General features: G+C 32.6%; 1 protein-coding gene across 1 annotated transcript in view; it reads left to right on the forward strand.

Moving 5' to 3' along the window:
• The window catches only part of LOC126740854 (leucine-rich repeat flightless-interacting protein 2), a 106,816-nt gene that overhangs the window by 10,868 nt on the left and 76,164 nt on the right, over positions 1 to 19,784 (forward strand). Inside the window, exon 2 of the mRNA XM_050447021.1 lies at positions 1,357 to 1,443. Within this exon, the coding sequence (XP_050302978.1) occupies positions 1,360 to 1,443 (84 nt within the window). The 5' untranslated portion in view covers positions 1,357 to 1,359. The remainder of the gene's footprint in view (positions 1 to 1,356; positions 1,444 to 19,784) is intronic.

Genomic DNA, 19,784 nt, shown 5'->3' on the forward strand with positions numbered 1-19,784 from the left:
GTATTAATTGGCCAACTATTTCGGCCAATTATATTCAACAACCACACGTCGAACAACTTTGGAGAGTGGTTTGTTTCCAGACAACTTAAAATGTGCTAAAATATGTATCAGCCATACACAAAAAGATGCTTTAAAAGAACTTAATAATTATAGGCCAGTTTTAATTTTGATGACATTTTCAAAAATTACAGAAAAATTAATTAAAAATCACATGATAAATTTTATTAAAAAAACTATAAATTTGACCCATACCAATACAGATCTAAAAAAAAAATAGCAGCACTTTGGGAGCAACATCCGATTTACTGGAGCATGTGTCAGGGGAACTGAGTAAAAATAGATATATCGTAACAATAATTATTGACCTACAAAAATCCTTTCACATGGCACATTTAAATATATATCAGAAGAGAACAACACAAACTCACATTTAAATATATTACTATTGTTTAGGTGAAACTGGAAAAAATGGGATTCTGAGGCACTGCAAAAAACTTAAATAAATATTTCAAGAAATAATAAAAAGTGTGGCTCAAGGGTCCATCATTAGAGCTTTACAATAGTAAAAGTGAGATATTTTGTATTTGTTCATGAGACAGTACTAGTGCTATCTGCAACTAATTTAAAACAACTTGAAAAACTTAAAAAAAACGGCAAATACACATGAAACTTTATATAATTATGAAACAACAAAGTTATATGAATTTGTCCCTCAATAATGTAGGATTTAAAGAAGTATAACAGTATAAATATTTAGGATTAAACTTACCAATTAATCTTAGTTGAAATAATCATGTAAAGTCAATTTTTGAAAAGATAGTTCCTATAATTGGCGCAATAAAAAAATTAGGGATAGTTTAAATAATAAATCAAGACTTTCACCTTATTTTTTATAGTTTTATTTTAAGTCATATAAGACCGTAGTGGAAGCAAGAACAATAAAACAACTTTGTCATAACTGAAAATTTTATTTAAAATTAGTAGTTAACAAAAAACTGTTTTTCGTTTATAATTTAATATTAATTTTTGTCTATTTATCTAAATTCTGTAAAACCTAGGCTCTGGTATCAGTGATATTCCTTGTTTTAGAGACAGTTATAAATAAATAAATCAAAAAAACAACTCATTTCATAGGAATATAAATAATATTTTTTTGGATTTTCCAATAATTTCCAATGGTTAAGTATCTTGACAAAAATGGACTATTATCAAAGCTATTACATTTTAAAATCTGTGTTACAATATTTAAATTATCTTATATTGAGGTAGCTGACTTATAAAGTCAAAAATGAAACTTTTAGAAGATGGTTTTATACACAAATAATATAGAGCTTTATTAGAACTCTCTGGTTTCAGATCATGGAAGGAGCGGGTGGGGGGAGAAGGAGGGTTGCTGCTAAGTCATCTGCAGAGGACCAGGCCCTCGATCAGATAGCTAAAGAGGTAAGTTTGTTGGCAGAGGCTATGTTTTTATGTATTTTTTAATCCATCAGAAGAGTAAGAAAACATTTTTTTTTTGGTAAAGAAACATTGGGTTTTATAATATTCTAGGTAAATAGTTGTAAGTAAGATAAGTACATAGTTTAACTCCATATATGTATATTAAACATGCATGTATTATATTATACAAGCTAGTGCCAACAACTTATGAAATGAAGGTTATTCATAAATGTTAATAATAGCACCATATATAATCTTTTAAAATTATTGGAATTTCAATTGCATTAAAATAATGTGTGTATACACACCAATAAGGCGAAAAACCGGTTTTAATAAACAAACTGAATTTTCAACTTTGTTATAAATATATAATATAAGTATGTCTTGTAAGAACGGAATTCGTCGATTTTCATTAATAATTTTTTTCACCGCATATGGTAATTACACACACTTTCCCCATAAAGTGAGACTCGTAAAGCGGATACAAGATTCGGAAGTTTAACGGGTATTTTTGAACTTCCGTACGATATTAAATGACATACGTCCTAGATTTAGGTTTTTTTCTCCGTTGGAAATGCAGCGCGTCGCGTTGCCCGTCGCCGCGACGTCTGCACCAACGAGACCGTAGTGTTAGATTTCTTTTCTATGGGGTATACTTATAACATATTTGTATAATGTACTTATAATGGATGAAAAGATGGTAGGTGTGGATGTAAAGGAATGATCCTTTTGTTCTCTTGGATGCAACATATTCCTAAGAGATAGTGTCCGTTGAACCTATTTGAACCATAAAGTGTTAAACTGTCCTTTCGAGATTCGGAATTTCATTTGTCTTTTGTGAAAAAAGTTTTTGCATATATTAATTTATTTATTAAAGCCAAAAAGTACTTTTACACAAACCAACTAAAAATTGCATTAAACATGTGGGTGGTACTTAATATATAGGGTGTTTGGTTCACCGACGTATATAAGAAAGATAGTGATAGGTCAGATAATTTTAAACACATTTAACCCTATATATAGTGTTATACCAAGTGTTATTCGAGATATCATCATTGTTCCGAATTTTACCAAATTTGGTGATGGATCCGTAAAAGTCGTAATAAAACTTTTGTTAATTATTTTATGTGATTAATTATTTTTTTATTGTAAATTTGAATGTGTGTTTCAATGATATAAAACACGTACTGAATTCTACATATGATTAAAAAAAATGTGACTCAGTTGAATGTACAAAACGACTTTCCGAAGTATCTAACTTCGAGTTTATACGCGAATAACTAACTGTGTGAAAATAAGATAATCGGTAAATATTTTTAAAAACTTCCTTTATCCTTGATTTTTTTATTGTTATATCACATTCTAACAGAAAATGCGGATTCTCTTGTACTGAGACCAGTTGAAAGATGTGGTTCAGTATTCAGTCAGTGTTGTTGATGTTGCTCTTTAGTAGGTTTGTTTTGCCCTTTGCCTTGCGACGGACAAACTTACCTTTTAGAATTTGATTTTTTCGAATGCTGAATATGTTGATATAGTATTTATGTACGGTAAAGCGGAGCTCGGAGATTTTATGCTGAAAGGTTACCTCAAAGAAGAGTCTCTCATGTGACCGTCCTCGCTAATACCTACCGTAGATTAACCGAAACTGGTAATTTAAATCATGCGAAGCCTAGAGCGAACAACCAGCAACATCCAGCTGAAGTGGATCTGCAAATTTTAAATGCAATCCCACCACTAGCACTAGAAAAATAGCGCAACAACTGCACGTATCCATGAAAAGTGCGGACAGTTCTGCATTCTGAGAAAATGCACCCGTTCCATTATACCCCAGTGCAAGGTGAACTCGAGGAAGGTGACCCTGTTCGAAGAATGACTTTCTGTCGAATCATTTAAAATGCATAGTAGATAACACATTTTTACGGAGAATTTTGTGGACGAATGCATCCAATTTTCCTCGCGAAATGATTATAAATTTTCACAACCTACATTATAAGACAGACGAAAATCCTCATATGAAGAAATAAATTTCATTCCAACGAAAATTTAATGTAAATGTGTTGGCAGGTGTAATATACAGAGTTTTAATCGGTCCGTATTTTTTGCCAGACATTTAAAATGGTGAAAATTATCTAGAATTTTTGAGAAATAACGTGCCTGATATTTTGGATGAAGTGCCTCTGGATATGAGATCAAATCATATACCAAAACGATGCCATCCCGCCCATTATCGGATAACTGTAAGAGATTTTCTTAACAATCATTTTCGTAATGGATGGATAGGCCGAAACGGATCGATATTGTGGCCAGCTAGATATCCCGATTTGACCCCTCTCCTTTCAATACCCTGTTTGAAATCCTAAATCGAAACACCTTATCCAAAAAATTAACGTAGCAGCACAAATAATGAAGGCAGAACTGAGCTAGGCGTATCCACTACAGCGATGCGACGTGCAAGATGTCGACGTTGGCTGATGATGATGTGATGATGTTGAAGAAAGCTTTATTGTTTCAACCAATAACATTGTTATAAACAGAGCACATACTAAATAAAAACTACCCTAAATAAAACAAAAGCACAAAATTTTATAAAAAATACATGATTTAAAATAAATATATACAGGGTGTCTCACGACGAATAGACGCGATCGATATCTCGGAAACTAACTTCAAAAATTTTGAAAATTTGGCAACATGGCACAGTCGATGGGGGCTACACAACTAAAATATTTTGACAGTTGTGACGTTTCCGGTTATACCGGAAGTAGGTGTCCACTTCGTTATTTTAAATGGAACACCCTATATATTTTTACATTTTTGGCTTTTACGTGAAATTCTAAGTATATTTTGTGTATAATGTCTTATACCTAAGTGTAACCGTTTTTGACATATTTTTAATTTCATGTGAAAAACTATGTTTATAAGCCCTAACATAATTACCGATTACTCCCTTTTAGTAGCCTTTATTTATTGGTTAGTTTTGGTTTTATTTTAGAGGAAGGAACACTTTAAAAGACTATTTTAATATTTGACTAAAAAAAGTTACTGCCGCTTCTAGCGGTTACTATGACAACCGTCATGCTCAACTAATCAACAATCCTTGAGCCGTGTTACTATACGGCTTTTAATATTAGGCCAAATTTAAAGTGCCAATATTTCGGAAACTATCAATTTTTGGACTAGATAACCTTATACAAAGTTAACCTTATTTTTAATTATCTTTATGAAAAAATTATAAAAATAGGGGGTTTCCATTTAAAAAAATTGACTTTTAATGATTTTTTCATTTTAATTTTTAATGCTAGTTTTTGACCCCCCTGTATCTTTTTTTTAGCCAAATATTATAATAGTCTTTTAAAGTGGTCCTTCCTCTAAAATAAAACCAAAACTAACCAATAAATAAAGGCTACTAAAAGGGAGTAATCGGTAATTATGTTAGGGCTTATAAACATAGTTTTTCACATGAAATTAAAAATATGTCAAAAACGGTTACACTTAGGTATAGGACATTATACACAAAATATACTTAGAATTTCACATAAAAGCCAAAAATGTAAAAATATACAGAGTGTTCCATTTAAAATAACGAAGTTGACACCTACTTCCGGTATAACCGGAAACGTCATAACTGTCAAAATATTTTAGTTGTGTAGCCCCTATCGACTGTGCTATGTTGCCAAATTTTCAAAATTTTTGAAAAATTAGTTTCCGAGATATCGATCGCGTCTATTCGTCGTGAGACACCCTGTATAATAAAATATTAAAAATTTAAGTCAAAGCTCAAAATTATCCTCTAAATACTCTGACAATCTGTAGGAAGCCTTCCCCAGCACCAAGCGCTTTAATTCCCCTGCAAATATATTCTTGCCTTTAATTTTTCAAATCGCAGAAGGCAAATGGTTAAAAAATTTTAAACTGGAATAAATTAAGAAATTCTTTGTTAATGTCGATTGCGGTATAGGCAAGGGTACAATATGAGAACTTCTCATAAAATTAGGGTTATTACCAGCTATGACTGAATTAAATCTAGAGTGTATCAAACAACAAGTTTTTAGAATAAACAAGGATGGCAGTGTTAATATTTTTTGAGACTGAAAAAATGGTTTGCAAGATTGAAAACGATTTAACCCACACATAAATCTAATCGCTCGTTTTTGGAGAATAAAGAGCCCCAGAAGCAAATGCCTGTAGATGTACATATCGTAGAAGAGACAAAGTTTCAAGTATTTTCAAATGGTTGGACGAATTCTTTGGTTAATTTCATTACCCGCATTGTGTGTTCCAGCTTATTATAAGACGATTGCGTCCTTACATGGGGCAACAAACTTTTAAAAAAATCCAGATCTGCAGCATTTTCATTATTTTTTTTTAAGTTTTTTTTTGTTCCAACAGTTGTAACTTCTGTTGTTCCACCTGCAATAAAGCTTGGCCTATATCCTTATCTTTTTTTGTTGATCGCTTTCTACGATTTTTAGTAATAGGGGTTGTAGATAATGCAACGTTAAATGGTACCGCGTTCAAATGGTCAAATTGATCAGAGCAGATAGCTGATAACATTGCTAAATGTATCTGCTTACTACATAATATTATTATTGAACAAGAAGGCATTCAGCATCACCTTGAAGAACCTAAAATTACGAGACAGTTTTACCACGAACCAAAACTCATTATTTTTACTCTTGACATGTTTTTCGCCAACGACGCATCTTCGGGAGAAGATTAAAACTATCCAGTTCGTGGTAAATTGAGTATCGTAATTTGAATGTCACATTCACGTCACTGTCACACAAGAAATATTGGACCAGGTTGTATTGAAAGACCAAACCAAGCTGCTGAAAATATTCGAAACCTATTTAAAACGTATATTTGTAATCCAATTTAAACACTTAATTGCCCTTAAAACTTTGTCTTAGTAATTTTGTATGCGATGTCACTTGGTCTTTCAAATTCAACATCTCAAATTTGCAACAAGCTAAAATATCAATGAATTAAATTATTCTTATTTACGTTCCTAGCTGATACTGAAAACTTGGAATTTTTGCGGGTGCAGGACAAATAAAATTTCCAAATTTAGTTTAATATAATACCGTTATTGTATGCCATCTTTTTCGCGGAATTTAAGTTTTTATATTGATTCAAGTGAATTCGTATAAACTGTAAAATAAATCAAATTTTTTGACTTGCTCGATGTATTTAATTTTAGCGCTACATTATCCAACCATGAACCTCTTGGGTTGGTATTTGTAGAAACCGCATAGCTCAGATGTGTATTTCGGCCGGCGAAAAGCGGCTGTAAACAAACATGTTAAACTAATTAACAAATAAAATAGCATATATCTAAAATAGCATAAATCTAAACATATCCTGCTCATTCTCATACTTAACGTGAGATCCTGTGCTACAATATGGGATACCCTGGTATCTAATTATTGTAGTGTGTGCGCAACAGAGAATCGAAATACATATCGGGTCGGGGATTTCGCATTTGGGTTGGAAAAATTTATGCTTTAAATTAAAAAGTTAGAAAAATATTTTGCTATTGTGGTCAAACCCCCTACTTGAGCTTATGCATCAAAATACTGTGCTCAACACAAACGAAGGTCTTGGAGAAATCGTAACAAGAGGAATGGGAGTACAGAACTCTTTTAAACACCTCAAGATTATTCTCGAACATCCGCAACTGCTGTGATGGTAGTGTTCCCTTATAAATCTATATTACTTCACATAGAATGATAAATTAAAATTAATTTACAATCTGATGCTTAGGTAAAATCCTTAGAACATTATATACACTAGAATAAACGTTGGCTGCTTTGGATTGAGCGCAACATCTTCACAGGGCGCAGAGGGGATATTTTGCTGATGTATTTGCTTAATATTCCATGTTGCCAGTGATTACTTAATTTTAAGAGAAGAAAATAAAGTGATATAATAAATTATTATATTTAGCAGAAACTGAGTTGCATTCTTTATTATAAAGCAAAAGAAAGAGTGAAATTCGCTTAATAACCAAAACTATTTTATACTATATTTATACTAAACACTAATAATAATTAATATTTTTAATTTGGATTTTTTAAATCAACAAATTTCCACACACAGGGGCAACGCATTTGCCCAGAAATACAGGGTGATTTTCAACCTATGCGCATAAACTTGTAAATAATGAGAAAAAAATGTAGTAAAATATTTTTGGTTTCCGAAATAAAGTTAAACAAATGTCAACAGAACGTGAATCAGACGAACTTATTTTGTTTATTAATAACTGATAGTAAACAAGTCATAGTGTTTGGAATTTGTTGTTTGGAATCTTTAGCAGTACTTAGTTTGTTGGTGGCTGTGATCGTTTTCGATCGTTATTTTCACACGAAGAAATTAAAAGCGTCAAATGTAATGGCGCACATTTTTACAAACGAAGAACTTGTCGACATGGTTTTGGTTCAGAGTTGCAACAAGTCAAATTTAAATAGACTTAAGTCTTAAGTTTTAAGTCACATCCAAAATCAAAATGATTTCAGTTTTAAGTCAAATCGAGTTCAACATTCAAATGATTTAAATCTTAAGTCTTGACTTAAATCGTTTTCTTTTAAGTCAAGTCATTTTACTAAAGACTTAAGTCAAAATAGCATGATTTAAGTCAAATTTATGACTTAAGTCTTTAATTTTGATTTTAATCATTATGCGGTCAGTTAAGTCATAAAAGATTTAAATCAATCAATTAATATGATATGATTTAAGTCGATTTTTTTACTTAAGTCTTAAATTTTGATTTAAATCATTATGCGGTACGAGTTAAGTCATTGATATATAATGTCAAAAAAAGGAATGATATAAATCAAAATTCTCAAGCGAATATAACAAAAATTATATTCAAGAATTTATATTTCGTACATTTTAATATTATTTTATTACTGGTACACTGGTACTTACTTACTGGCTAATATGTGGCAGAAATGCAACTAGAAGATCACTTTTATCTAACTTTATAAGTTCACAATGGGTGATCACAATTAAATTGGTCAACATTATAGGATAGGTATGGGCTGCACTAGTGAGTACTGTAGGCAAGTAACATTGACTTTTTTTGACAAGTAACATATATGTAAGTAAAATGCACTTTTCAAGCTGGCTGAACCTGAAAGCAAGTTTTTTGTTTTAATGTTTCGTTCGTACAATATTATTAAGTTATATTATAGATACCACCCGGCACCCTGAGGAAATAAAACCACTATATTAGAACTTTAAAAAAGGTTTATATTAAAGTTAAACACAGCTGAACCTAAGGAACATACATTCAAGTAGGAAAATAAAACAAGTACCTAAATTTACAGGGAACATTAAACCAACTTAAACAACTTTTTTTAAATATATACATAATACATACATTTGTCACTTGTCAGAAAGTATTTTTTTAAATTTGGACACTAAGCAATGTTTTTAATTAAGCTATCAAATGGACCATTCATGTCTAGTAAAAAGTGGCCCGTGCGTCTTCTTGACTTGGGAGCAGGGACCCTCCTGGGAAGAGAACCTAATCAGGGAAGAGAACCTACCCAAACCCAGAAGAACGAACCTCTCTCAAAAAGACTGTCTTTAGTGTCAAAAGGGACAGTTCTCCTGAACTATTAGCCATTTCGACCAATAGGATGTATTTATCTCTCCCGGGGACGCTCTCTGGTCCCAAATCAAAAATCGACCCCCTGTATGTCATGTGCGTATAATGTAGTAGAAAGTAAAATGCGTTATATTTTATTGGCTTTCAATAATACTAGGTTTTCAAAATTTAAATCAGAGAGTGCATGCCGCCTAGGAGAATTGATGAATGTTGCAAACGAAAACAATCTTTCGACGGGTGCCGAAGATGGCAAAACAGCGTTGAATTTAATAAAAGCCCGCTAAATGCATGGATATTTATTTAACATTTCAATATTATTTTCAGAATCTTGCAAGTATTGCAAATACTGCAATTCAAATTCATTTAAAGAATTGGCTGTGGCTAGATTTAAGGAATCACTTGTGTCGCTAAACTCAAAAAAATCAGTTTCGAACGTATTTTCGGAACATTTCACCGCATTTAGTTCTGATTTTTTCTTAATAGACTTAAGTTCAGAATCAGATACTGCCCGAATGACTATATTTTTCAACTCAGTTGTACTTAGGGCCAACCCAGTATCTTTAAAAGCACTTAACCAACGCAACTTAAATTTCGGATGAGTAATAGTGGCAACTAAAGCAAACCGTGACAATTTTGTTAAAGAAAAATAGCTTGCAAACCGCACTGTTAAAGAGTTTAAACAGCTCTCTACTACTAAATTTAAGTATTTAAAACTTTGAGTCTTCATTCTATGAAATTTAACATACAGGCTTCCGATTGTTGGGAAAACGCTACCAAAGTAGGTATTTTGATCGCCTTGCAATATGTCGATAGCATATGCTAAAGGCTGAAGAATTTTAATGTACTCTTCAATATATTCCAGATCAGATTCTTTAAGAACCTGTGATTTTAAATCTAATTTTTCAAACAAAACATTAAATTTATCTTTTTCCTTTAAAATTTGGGCTAGTGCATCATAATAGGAATTCCATCTAGTGACCCCTGGATAGCTAAGGTAATGACCCAATGTTTCTTTAACAATCTCTGCAGACTTTGGGCGGCCACACTTATTCCATAATAAGGAACACTTATTCATTATGGTCGTGTGCTTACTACGTAGAGAATGACTTTTGTTTATTGTTTTAATTATATCTGTTGTAGCTATTAAATTTATCGTATGGGTCACACAACGGAAATGATTGGGTAAAATGAAATGGCTGTTACTTTGATCATCATATTCAGAGGTAATTGATGTAGGCAATATCAATTCATCTTCATCTTCGTTTAACTTTGAAGCCTGTGATATCATTTCTTCGTCATCGTCACACTCTTGCTCTTCGTTTTGGACTGTTTGCAAGATAATATCCCCGTGCAGATTTATTCCGAATTCCTTGAAAGCTTTAATGAAGTTGAAACCATTATCAGTTACCGTTCCTATAATTTTTGTTTCAGACAAGCCAAAAAAATTGTTAATATCATCTAACATCTCTGCAATTTTGTCAAATGAGTGTGTTCCACTAAAGCGTCTGCATGCTAATGCGATTGATTTTCGTTGAAGTGTTTGGTTATCGATCCAATGACATGTCACTCCCAAAAAGCTTCTTTTCTTGGATGACCAGATATCAGCTGTGGTACATACAAATGGCACATCTTGTAGCAAAGATTTAACGTTACTAAAAAAGTTAGTACTTAGCGACGTTATTTTTTTTACAGCTGTTGTTCTGGACATAACTCTCAAATTAAATCCATCAAATATCTGAATAAAATTGGGATTGCTAAGGACTGAAACGGAGCTCATGGTATTAATAACAAATTTAAGAAGCCGCTGGTCGAATTCATCTTGCGTAATGGCACCTGCGTGAGCTATACTATATCTAATATCTAGCTGCTTGTTGCTCTTAAATGGCTTCTGAACCTGCTCAGACTCTGAGAGTTTATCATCCTTTTTATATTTTGATTTTAGATTTTGTTTTTTAACTCTTTTGTATTTAGTATAGTCATTAAACGCTGTGGCGTGCTTAACCTTTAAATGCCTTATAAAATTTGTTGTTACTGTTGTTTTTCCTTTAATGGATTTCGTGCCTTTACAAATTTGACATATTGCAGCAATATTAAAGTTATTACTTCGGCTAACAATTTAAAAAAATTTGCCATCAAATAATGCTGATTCATTTGATGTTTCTTCATTATCTTCATCTTCTTGGGGACAGCATGAACTAGAAGTTGATACGGAAGCTTCATCAATTTCCATTACAGATCTTGGGTCACTTGGTTTGATATAGTTTTTTATTTTATTTTGTGGCTTTACCAATGACTTTACGTTAAAATAATCCTCTATTTTGGTTTTAAAATTGTTCCTGGCCTCAGTAGCTGGGTCATAGTTAGGATCTCTCTCATCTTCGCTTGGAGCGAAAGGATCTTCTAGAGTTTCTAGATCGTCACTCTCAGTATCTAAGAGCATTTCGTCATCCAACTTTAACTCTTCCTTGGACATTCTGTAAATAAACACGAAAATCAGTATAACCTATTCTATAGTGACAGTGACTCTTCTATGCTATTTTTATTGATTCAATTTTATTATAACGTATTTACTTGATAAGTTTTTTCTTCTTATGGGCTTATTTATCAACCGATTTAAAAAATTATTGTATCAAAATATTGGAAGTAGAAAGTGCGTTTAAAAAGTATTTGTTCCCGATAACGTTCTATTTAATAAAATTGAGTTATTGTTAAACTTAAAAATACAGATTTCGAAATTTTAAACAGGCGTGTGCCGTGTAAAACATTTAGGAAATTAAATACGATCAAAACTATTTTTCGGTGATTACTTGATTTAGTCATGTCATGTGTTCTAGTTCAGTCAGTGTCAGTGATATCTATTGTCGGGTCTGGTAAGGATTATGAACCCACAAATTTCAGGATTTTTCAAATTTTAATCGATAGTCTGTGCTTTATAGAATACATTAAAAGTGACATTTCAGTGCGGTTCGCGGCATTTAAAACTGTTTTTTACATGTTTTTGCAGAAAAACGTATTTTTTGGTTTTAGTTCAATTTCAAAGTGTTCAGTTATCAATATCCACCCAGGAAATACTAAATAAACGTAAGTTTTCTGATAATATCTACCTTCACAGTAATGGAATTTATAGGAGTTTTTAACTAAGTTTTTACTTCATTATTATAAAATAAAACTACCCTTTCATAGTTAAATAAGTTTAGAACCATCTAATCTTTAATAATTATGCCAAATAATACAAACATACTGTAAATTGTGTGGGTTCATAATACTTACCTTAACCCTATTGTCTACTGAGTATCCCTCCCTCAAATTATAAAAAACAAACGGAAACATTATAATTATATTATTCCTTACCTGTTTGGATTAATAAACAAACACAATCCAAAAAGTTCACTTCACAAATCACAAAAAGTGTTTTTTTGCCCAGGGACACGTCTAATATATTACTAATCTGGCAGAAAACAATAGCACAACACAATACTGTCTGTCTGTCACGATACAATACGAGGTCTGTGATTCCCCCAACAAAAATGCCTAGTAGTACGCACACGCAAGATTATACGACTGCAACAAAATTGGAGTCGACTAGTCGGAAGTCGATTTTCGATTTCAGTTGACGAGCATGAGAGCGTTGGTCGTCGGCACACTCGGCACTGAAGTAGGATTGATCTTCCGCTACGCGATGAATACTACTACTGACTTAAATCTTTTTTTTTTAAACTTAAATCTTTTCCAAATAAATTAAATGGTTTACCTTGTTAAGTCTTTTATAAACTTAAATCTTTTTTTTTTAACTTAAATCATTTTTATATGACTTAAATCCTTTATTAGATGACTTAAATCGTTTCTCGGTGACTTAAGTCATAACTCCTGATTTAAGTCTTTTATTACTGACTTAAGTTTTTTCTATTTTAGACAAAAGTATTTAAGTCACAAATAATTTAAAAAATGACTTAAATTTTAAGTCTTAAGTCAGCATTTTTGAAATGAATTAAAATAAAATCGCTCCTCCCCTCGCTCGCCTGACCTTAATCCATTAGACTTTTATTTGTGGGGTCATATGAAAACAATGGTGTATGTGAACGAAGTTGATACTGAGCAAGAGCTGCGACATCGCATAAACGCTGCGAATGACGGAATTCGCCTACAGCCTGGTTTGGCCCGTGCCCGTGAATCTCTTCATGGATTCGACGAGCTCAAGTCTGTATCGAAAATAATGGAAACAATTCGAACAGTTGCTTTACATTAGTTTAAATTAAACACGTTAAAAAATACACGTTTTTTATTTACAAAAATATGGATATTTCCAAAACTAAAAATATTTTACTATATTTTTTTTTCTTTATTACTCATTATTACTCATCAGCTATCATTTCCCAAGTTTATGCGCATAGGTTGAAAATCACCCTATATATTCGAACCTTAAATGCCGCAAAATTAGTTTGTGCAAAAATGTAGTGTCTGGTCGATATCCAGCAACCAAAATCGAGAACGCAGCATATGTTGTTTGCCAGCAACATATTTATAGTCGGCACCCATTATTTATTCAATATAATGCCCGTATTTACTGCAATTCCAGAGGAGTTTAAATAATTTTTTGTCTAGATATTAACAATGGATAACTAAATCGGTTTATAGGTATTTATGGGTATAAACCGCGACAAACTAAAGAAATTAATTAAAAGGTTAACTTCCGAAGGATTTGAGTTAAACTTTTTTCTGTAATATATAATAAATATCTAAACGGATTTGAGATAGTTGCAAACCTCTACAAACGAAAGTTTTTTGATTAAAAATTATTGAATAAGATATGGTAGTATATAAATTGCTATAGCTGCCAAAGAATATGGATAAAACTTTTCCTTATAGACGTCAGGAGTTACATATCCCTTTATATTTTTTAACATCTAACAATTCAATAATTTTTTACCAAAAAACTTTTGTTTGTAGAGGTTTGCAGCCATCTCAAATGTGTTTAGATATTTATTATAGAAAAAAAATAATTCATATCCTTTGGGAGCCTTTTTCATTTCTTTAACACTCGACTTTTTAAGTAATTTTTATAAAAAAAACTTTAGTTTGTAGAGGTTTATAGCACTTAGTTTACAGCGGGCGCGGACTATAAATAAGTTGCTGACGAACGACAAATGCTGGCTGCTGCGTTCTAGATTTTGGTTGCTGGATATCAATCAGGCGCTAGCTTCACAGATATGAAAAAATATCTAAAAAAACAGCGCAATAGGGCAACATCGGAAACGTGCATTGTAAACATAAAGGTATTCTACATTGCCAAGTTGCTTTTTTTTCTTTAACTTTTTTTTCAGGAATCTTTTTGTATTTTGAAAAATTTGTTGATTACTCTCAAAGTATATATTATTAGTCAGCAAATAAACGAAAACTCTTTTAAAGAGTACACTTTTTACTTGTTACAAAATACAACACATTAAAAAAGTAGTGGCTTAAGAAAATTATATATTGAATGAAAAATTGGAAAGTCGATTTGACATCATTGTCTGACAGATGGTGAACTCAAACTATCTCGCCTATGGTTTGCAGTTAGGCTTATTCTAGGCATTCAATGTTCTAAGGTAAAATCTCAAATATCTTAACGTAATCATTGATGAACTTTTTGAATATTCATTACTTTTGAAGATATGGGAAAATGAAAAAAAAATCACGTATAAGTCATCTTAACCAGTAAACGATCTGTAATCCTTAAAGAAGCTATCTACTTCCAAATATATTTATTTAACTCCAGACATAAGACTTCATTAATAAGACTTTTATAACTATTTTCGTTGGAATGAACCGACTTAGATTTACATGCCATGATATTATTTTCTTGGCTGCTACAGAATATATAGGGTGCGAGCAGAATAAAAATTATTAAGTAAGAAAATTATATTATAATATGTTTAAATCTACAGGAATATTGATGTATTATTGCCTTAGTAGAAAACAACAATAACAATCTTAACGCTGATTTGACTACTCACTCGTCAGTTGGTAATAAGTAGTGTGTTTTTTAACAGAAAACAGTTCAATACTTATTTCTAAGGAAAAAAAAACATATTAAGAAGAGTATCTCCTATGATTTTACGGTATCGTTATGGCGTTGAGTCTAATATGGTATCCTCTCCAATAGAATTCTAGGATGGTGTCAATTTTTGTATCAGATCTACCACTAATGTGATTTTGTTTTACAGGCCGATCGATAATTCCTTGAGGCTTGACATGAGAATTTGGCAGGCACGAGAGGCCAAGTCTTTAATATTTTCTGACAAAAAATTCTTATAAGACCTGCATTTGTATTTCGAACCATTATTCGGCTGAAATATCGATGTTAAAGGCAAATTTTCCTGAGGAAGCATTCTTTTTTTTAGGATATCAAAACGCATTAATCGGTTCATCGTGCTTTCTAAAAAAACCACTGTATATTATCCTATCTCATAGTGTGAAACACACCCCATACCACTATGTTTTAACCCATTAGTGCTCAAACAAATGTTTGTTTTTTTTAATACTTAATGGAAACTATAAACCATTATACACTTATTAACTGAAAGAAAAATTATCTTTTACTTTTAATGTCTTAGGTATATAGTTATAATTCTTGTATGGAAACGAGCTTTTCAAAACGTCATAGTTAAATTCACCAACTATAACAATGACTCCTTCAAAATTAGATATCCGATCCAAATAGCCAGAAAAATAATCGAAAAACTCTGCATTTTCAGTCTGTGGGTGATAAAGAACGGTAAAGAGATATTTCAACCCGCTTAGGACGACTTCTAGGGACAATAACCAGACATAGTTTTGAACACACTCTGTATCACATATCTTATATTTGATATCGTTTCGTACCTGCTATTTGTTATCACCCCACCAGTTCTATTGTTTGTTGTGGTATACTGCTCCTACTGATAACCATCAATGTTTATTTCAGCACGATCTATCTCGGCATAGACATGAGTTTCAGACAATAACAATATTTTTGGCCTCCAATCACTAACCAATATTTCAATATTTTCTTTATTATTTATTAAACCCTGACAAGTATTAAAATAAACGGCTGTTGACATTAACTCTGTATCATTGTCTAGTTGCTATTTCAGAAATCTGTTACGCTGCATTTGTTCTATTTTTTTATACGTTGCAGAATTATTTACCTCCCATGCAGTGTGATCAATATTAAGTTTCAATCCATATTTGCTATTAGACAATACACAGTTGTTGCATTTACTCATGTTAATATGACAACTTCATTCTCACCACCACATTTAGCACAAACATTTTTTTCTTTACACTCTTTTTGTTGAGGCCCATATTTGCAACACTTAACTATTCCATAATCAGTATAAACTATGCAACGGCTCCAACCTATATTCATTTTTTGATTTAGCATTAGTGCATGATATGTTTGTGAGTTCACTTAAAAGATTATGTTAAATTTTCATTTTCATTCATCAGTTTCGTTTTTCTCAAAATTTTCAACTTAAAATCTTTATTATTTGGATTTAACTAATTTTGTTTAATTATTTTTTTAATAGTTTCATTGTCTTCGGTGTTGTAATCATTTTCATGAACTTCCACCTCTTTTATTCTATGTTGACGCAATTTTGGTCTTTCTACTTCATATTCTTCACCAAGTTTGTTTTGTATTTCTGACTATCCAGTCAATTTTTTTGAGATTTCTTTTTCATCTCCACACTCCAATATTAATCCACCATTTTTCGTAGACCTCCCCTTTGATACTCCAGCTCCTATTTCAGTTGGATTGATTTTGCTTTGGAGTGTTTTTTAATTCCACATTAGTGTGCTCCCTTTTGCTTTACAACCACTATTTTATCAGTACCCTTGGCTTTAGTAACAGATGCATAAGATACTCCTGATTGTATTTCGTTTACTTCTATTAACTTATCACAGTCTTAAGTTTTTGCAGTTTTGTTTAGTTAGTTAATTTAAATTTTCCTGAATTATATAATGAATTTTACCATTTAATTCCGATGTGGTTTTGACTAGTAGATCCAATGTATTGTTTATGATTTTGTTCAATTACACATTCTTCAGTTCTACTTCTCTTTCTTAAACGCTCAGGTTGTTTACAATTTCGCTTCTAGCCTCCGAAACTGAATCGGTTACAACTTGTACACTGTAAAACAGCAAGAATTTGTATCGTAGTCGACATTCGTACAGTCCGCCATGACGACGCCGCGACGCGAGTGTTTACTTTATAGACGCCAAAGTACGAGCAACCGTCTAAGACACTTAGTTTTTTTTACGTAATAAACAAATTTCTTCTTACAATTAGAACAGATACTCTATTTTTATTTGATTTGGTAGTGGCAAGACCAAGGAAAAAAAATCGGGAAACTTTTTCCTAAATCTTGCAGATGCATTAAATAAGTCCACATTGCAACAGAGAAATAAGATCTTCAAGTGAGCGAAAGACCTTCGCAGCACCTTTTTTGCAAAAATATTTTTAATGCGTCCAAAAAACGTTAACCTAACTTAAATATATATGAGTTAACATAGCGCTTGTTTATCATTTTCGTTTCTAAAGGGTGATTCAAATTGAGTTTCCACATTACAATATTTTTTTTTTTGAAACGCTACTGAATTTGTCAACGGCAACGTGACATTTCTAACGTCAAAATATAAACAAAACAGTCATGGAGCAATATACGACCGAACAACGTGTTAAAATTATCCAAGCCTATTATGAAAACGGCCGATCAAGGAAAAATACATTTCGTGCTTTACGTGAATTTTTTGGCGAACAAAATCGGCCTTGTGAGAAGACAATTTGGAATTTGGTACAAAAATTCGAGCAAACTGGATCCGTCGCTAACATCAAAACTCCTAGGCATGCTCGTAGAGGTCGGTCGGAACACAATATTGCTATTGTTGCCGAAAGTGTGAACGAAAATCCAAGAACATCGATTCGTCATCGATCGCAGCAACTGGACCTTACATATTCTACTACACAGCGGATTTTAAGAAAAGATTTGCAGTTACACCCATACAGAGTCCAAATAACGCAGGAATTGAAGCCTAGGGACCATCAACAGCGCCGTGTATTTGCCGAATGGATAAGAGAACAAGGGGCAAATTTTCCAATGAAAATAATCTTTAGCGATGAGGCACATTTTCACCTTGGGGGCTTCGTAAATACTCACAATTGCCGTATTTGGGGATTAGAAAATCCAAGACAGATTGTTGAAGTGAAAATGCATCCTCAAAAGGTGACTGTTTGGTGTGCCTTTTGGTCCGGAGGCGTAATTGGTCCATTTTTCGTCGAGGATCATGCGGAGAACGCTGTTACGGTTAATGGCGTTCGCTATCGGAACATCATAACAGAATTTTTCTGGGAACAGTTGGAAGATATGGACATCGAAGATCTCTGGTTTCAACAGGACGGTGCCACCTGTCACACATCAGGAGAAACGATCCAAGTACTGCGCGGCAAGTTTCCAGGTCGCGTTATTTTACGTAACGGTGATATCAAGTGGCCGCCGCGATCCTGTGATTTAACTCCCTTAGATTATTTTCTATGGGGGTATCTTATGAGCAAAGTCTACAAGAATAACCCGAACACCATTGCGGAGCTGAAACAAGAGATTAGACGCGAAATTACCAACATAGGTCCTGATTTGTGCCACAGAGTAGTCGAAAATTTCTCCAAACGGATTACGTCATGCCACATGAGCCGCGGCGGTCATTTACATGATGTCATCTTTCATACATAATTGTAATTAACTACCTTCAAGGGGAAAATAAATTTTTTTCTATAATTTTCAATTTCTTCTTTTTTTTTTTAATATTTTTAATGTGGAAGCTCAATTTGAATCACCCTATATAATTGCATCGGTGAGTGGAAAAAGAGTCCAAGTGACCAAAATTGACATTTCAAAGTGAGATAGCCATCTTTATTAAACGACCTCCTTCCATCGAATGAGCTCAAAAACGGTCCAAAATTCAATAAACAGACTGAGCGGAAGAACGGTCCATAGCACATGGAGCACACTCAGCACTCAGTGTACAATTTGTGTGCGACTGTCAGCTGTTTGTTGTTGTCGTTTTTAGAGATTATTATTCATTTGTTATCGAACTGTTACCGGGTCTGAAAAACGAAGAAAATAATATTTAATTTTTGGAAATCAAAATGGATAGCGGTAATAGTGAAAATGAGAGTGATAGAGGCGACGAGAGTAATCAACCGCAAGGCAGAAAAAGATCAAGGAATGTTGATAAAAGGCCACAAAACATAAACATGCACGTCTGGCAGGTGAATCTTACATCAGTAGTACATCGGGTAGCATTAAAGAGGCTAAGAAACCTGGCCCCGTGTGTGTAAGTACACGTAAGTATAGTTTATTATTTTTTTTCTTTATGTCATAAAATACTTACTCGCTATAGAACTCTATTTAGATGTCTCTCTCTATACTTACCTAACTGTACTTAACATGTATACGTTTCTTTTCAGATGTAAGCTGAAGTGCACGGAGAAGTTTTCCGAAGAATTTAAAAACGATATTATTGCCAAGTTATATGCTGGTCAACCTAAGAATGAGCAAGATACATTCCTAATAGGTCTTATAGAAGTAAAACCTTGCAAAAAACATAAACCCACCGAAGGTAATCTTTTAAAAAAAAGTAATACATTCTCCTTTTTCGCATTGAATAGTGAGAATGAAAGGGTCGTTATTTGTAAAAAAGCATTTATCAGAGTCTT

This window comes from Anthonomus grandis, chromosome 10 (assembly GCF_022605725.1).
Source record: "Anthonomus grandis grandis chromosome 10, icAntGran1.3, whole genome shotgun sequence".
Lineage (NCBI taxonomy): Eukaryota > Metazoa > Arthropoda > Insecta > Coleoptera > Curculionidae > Anthonomus > Anthonomus grandis.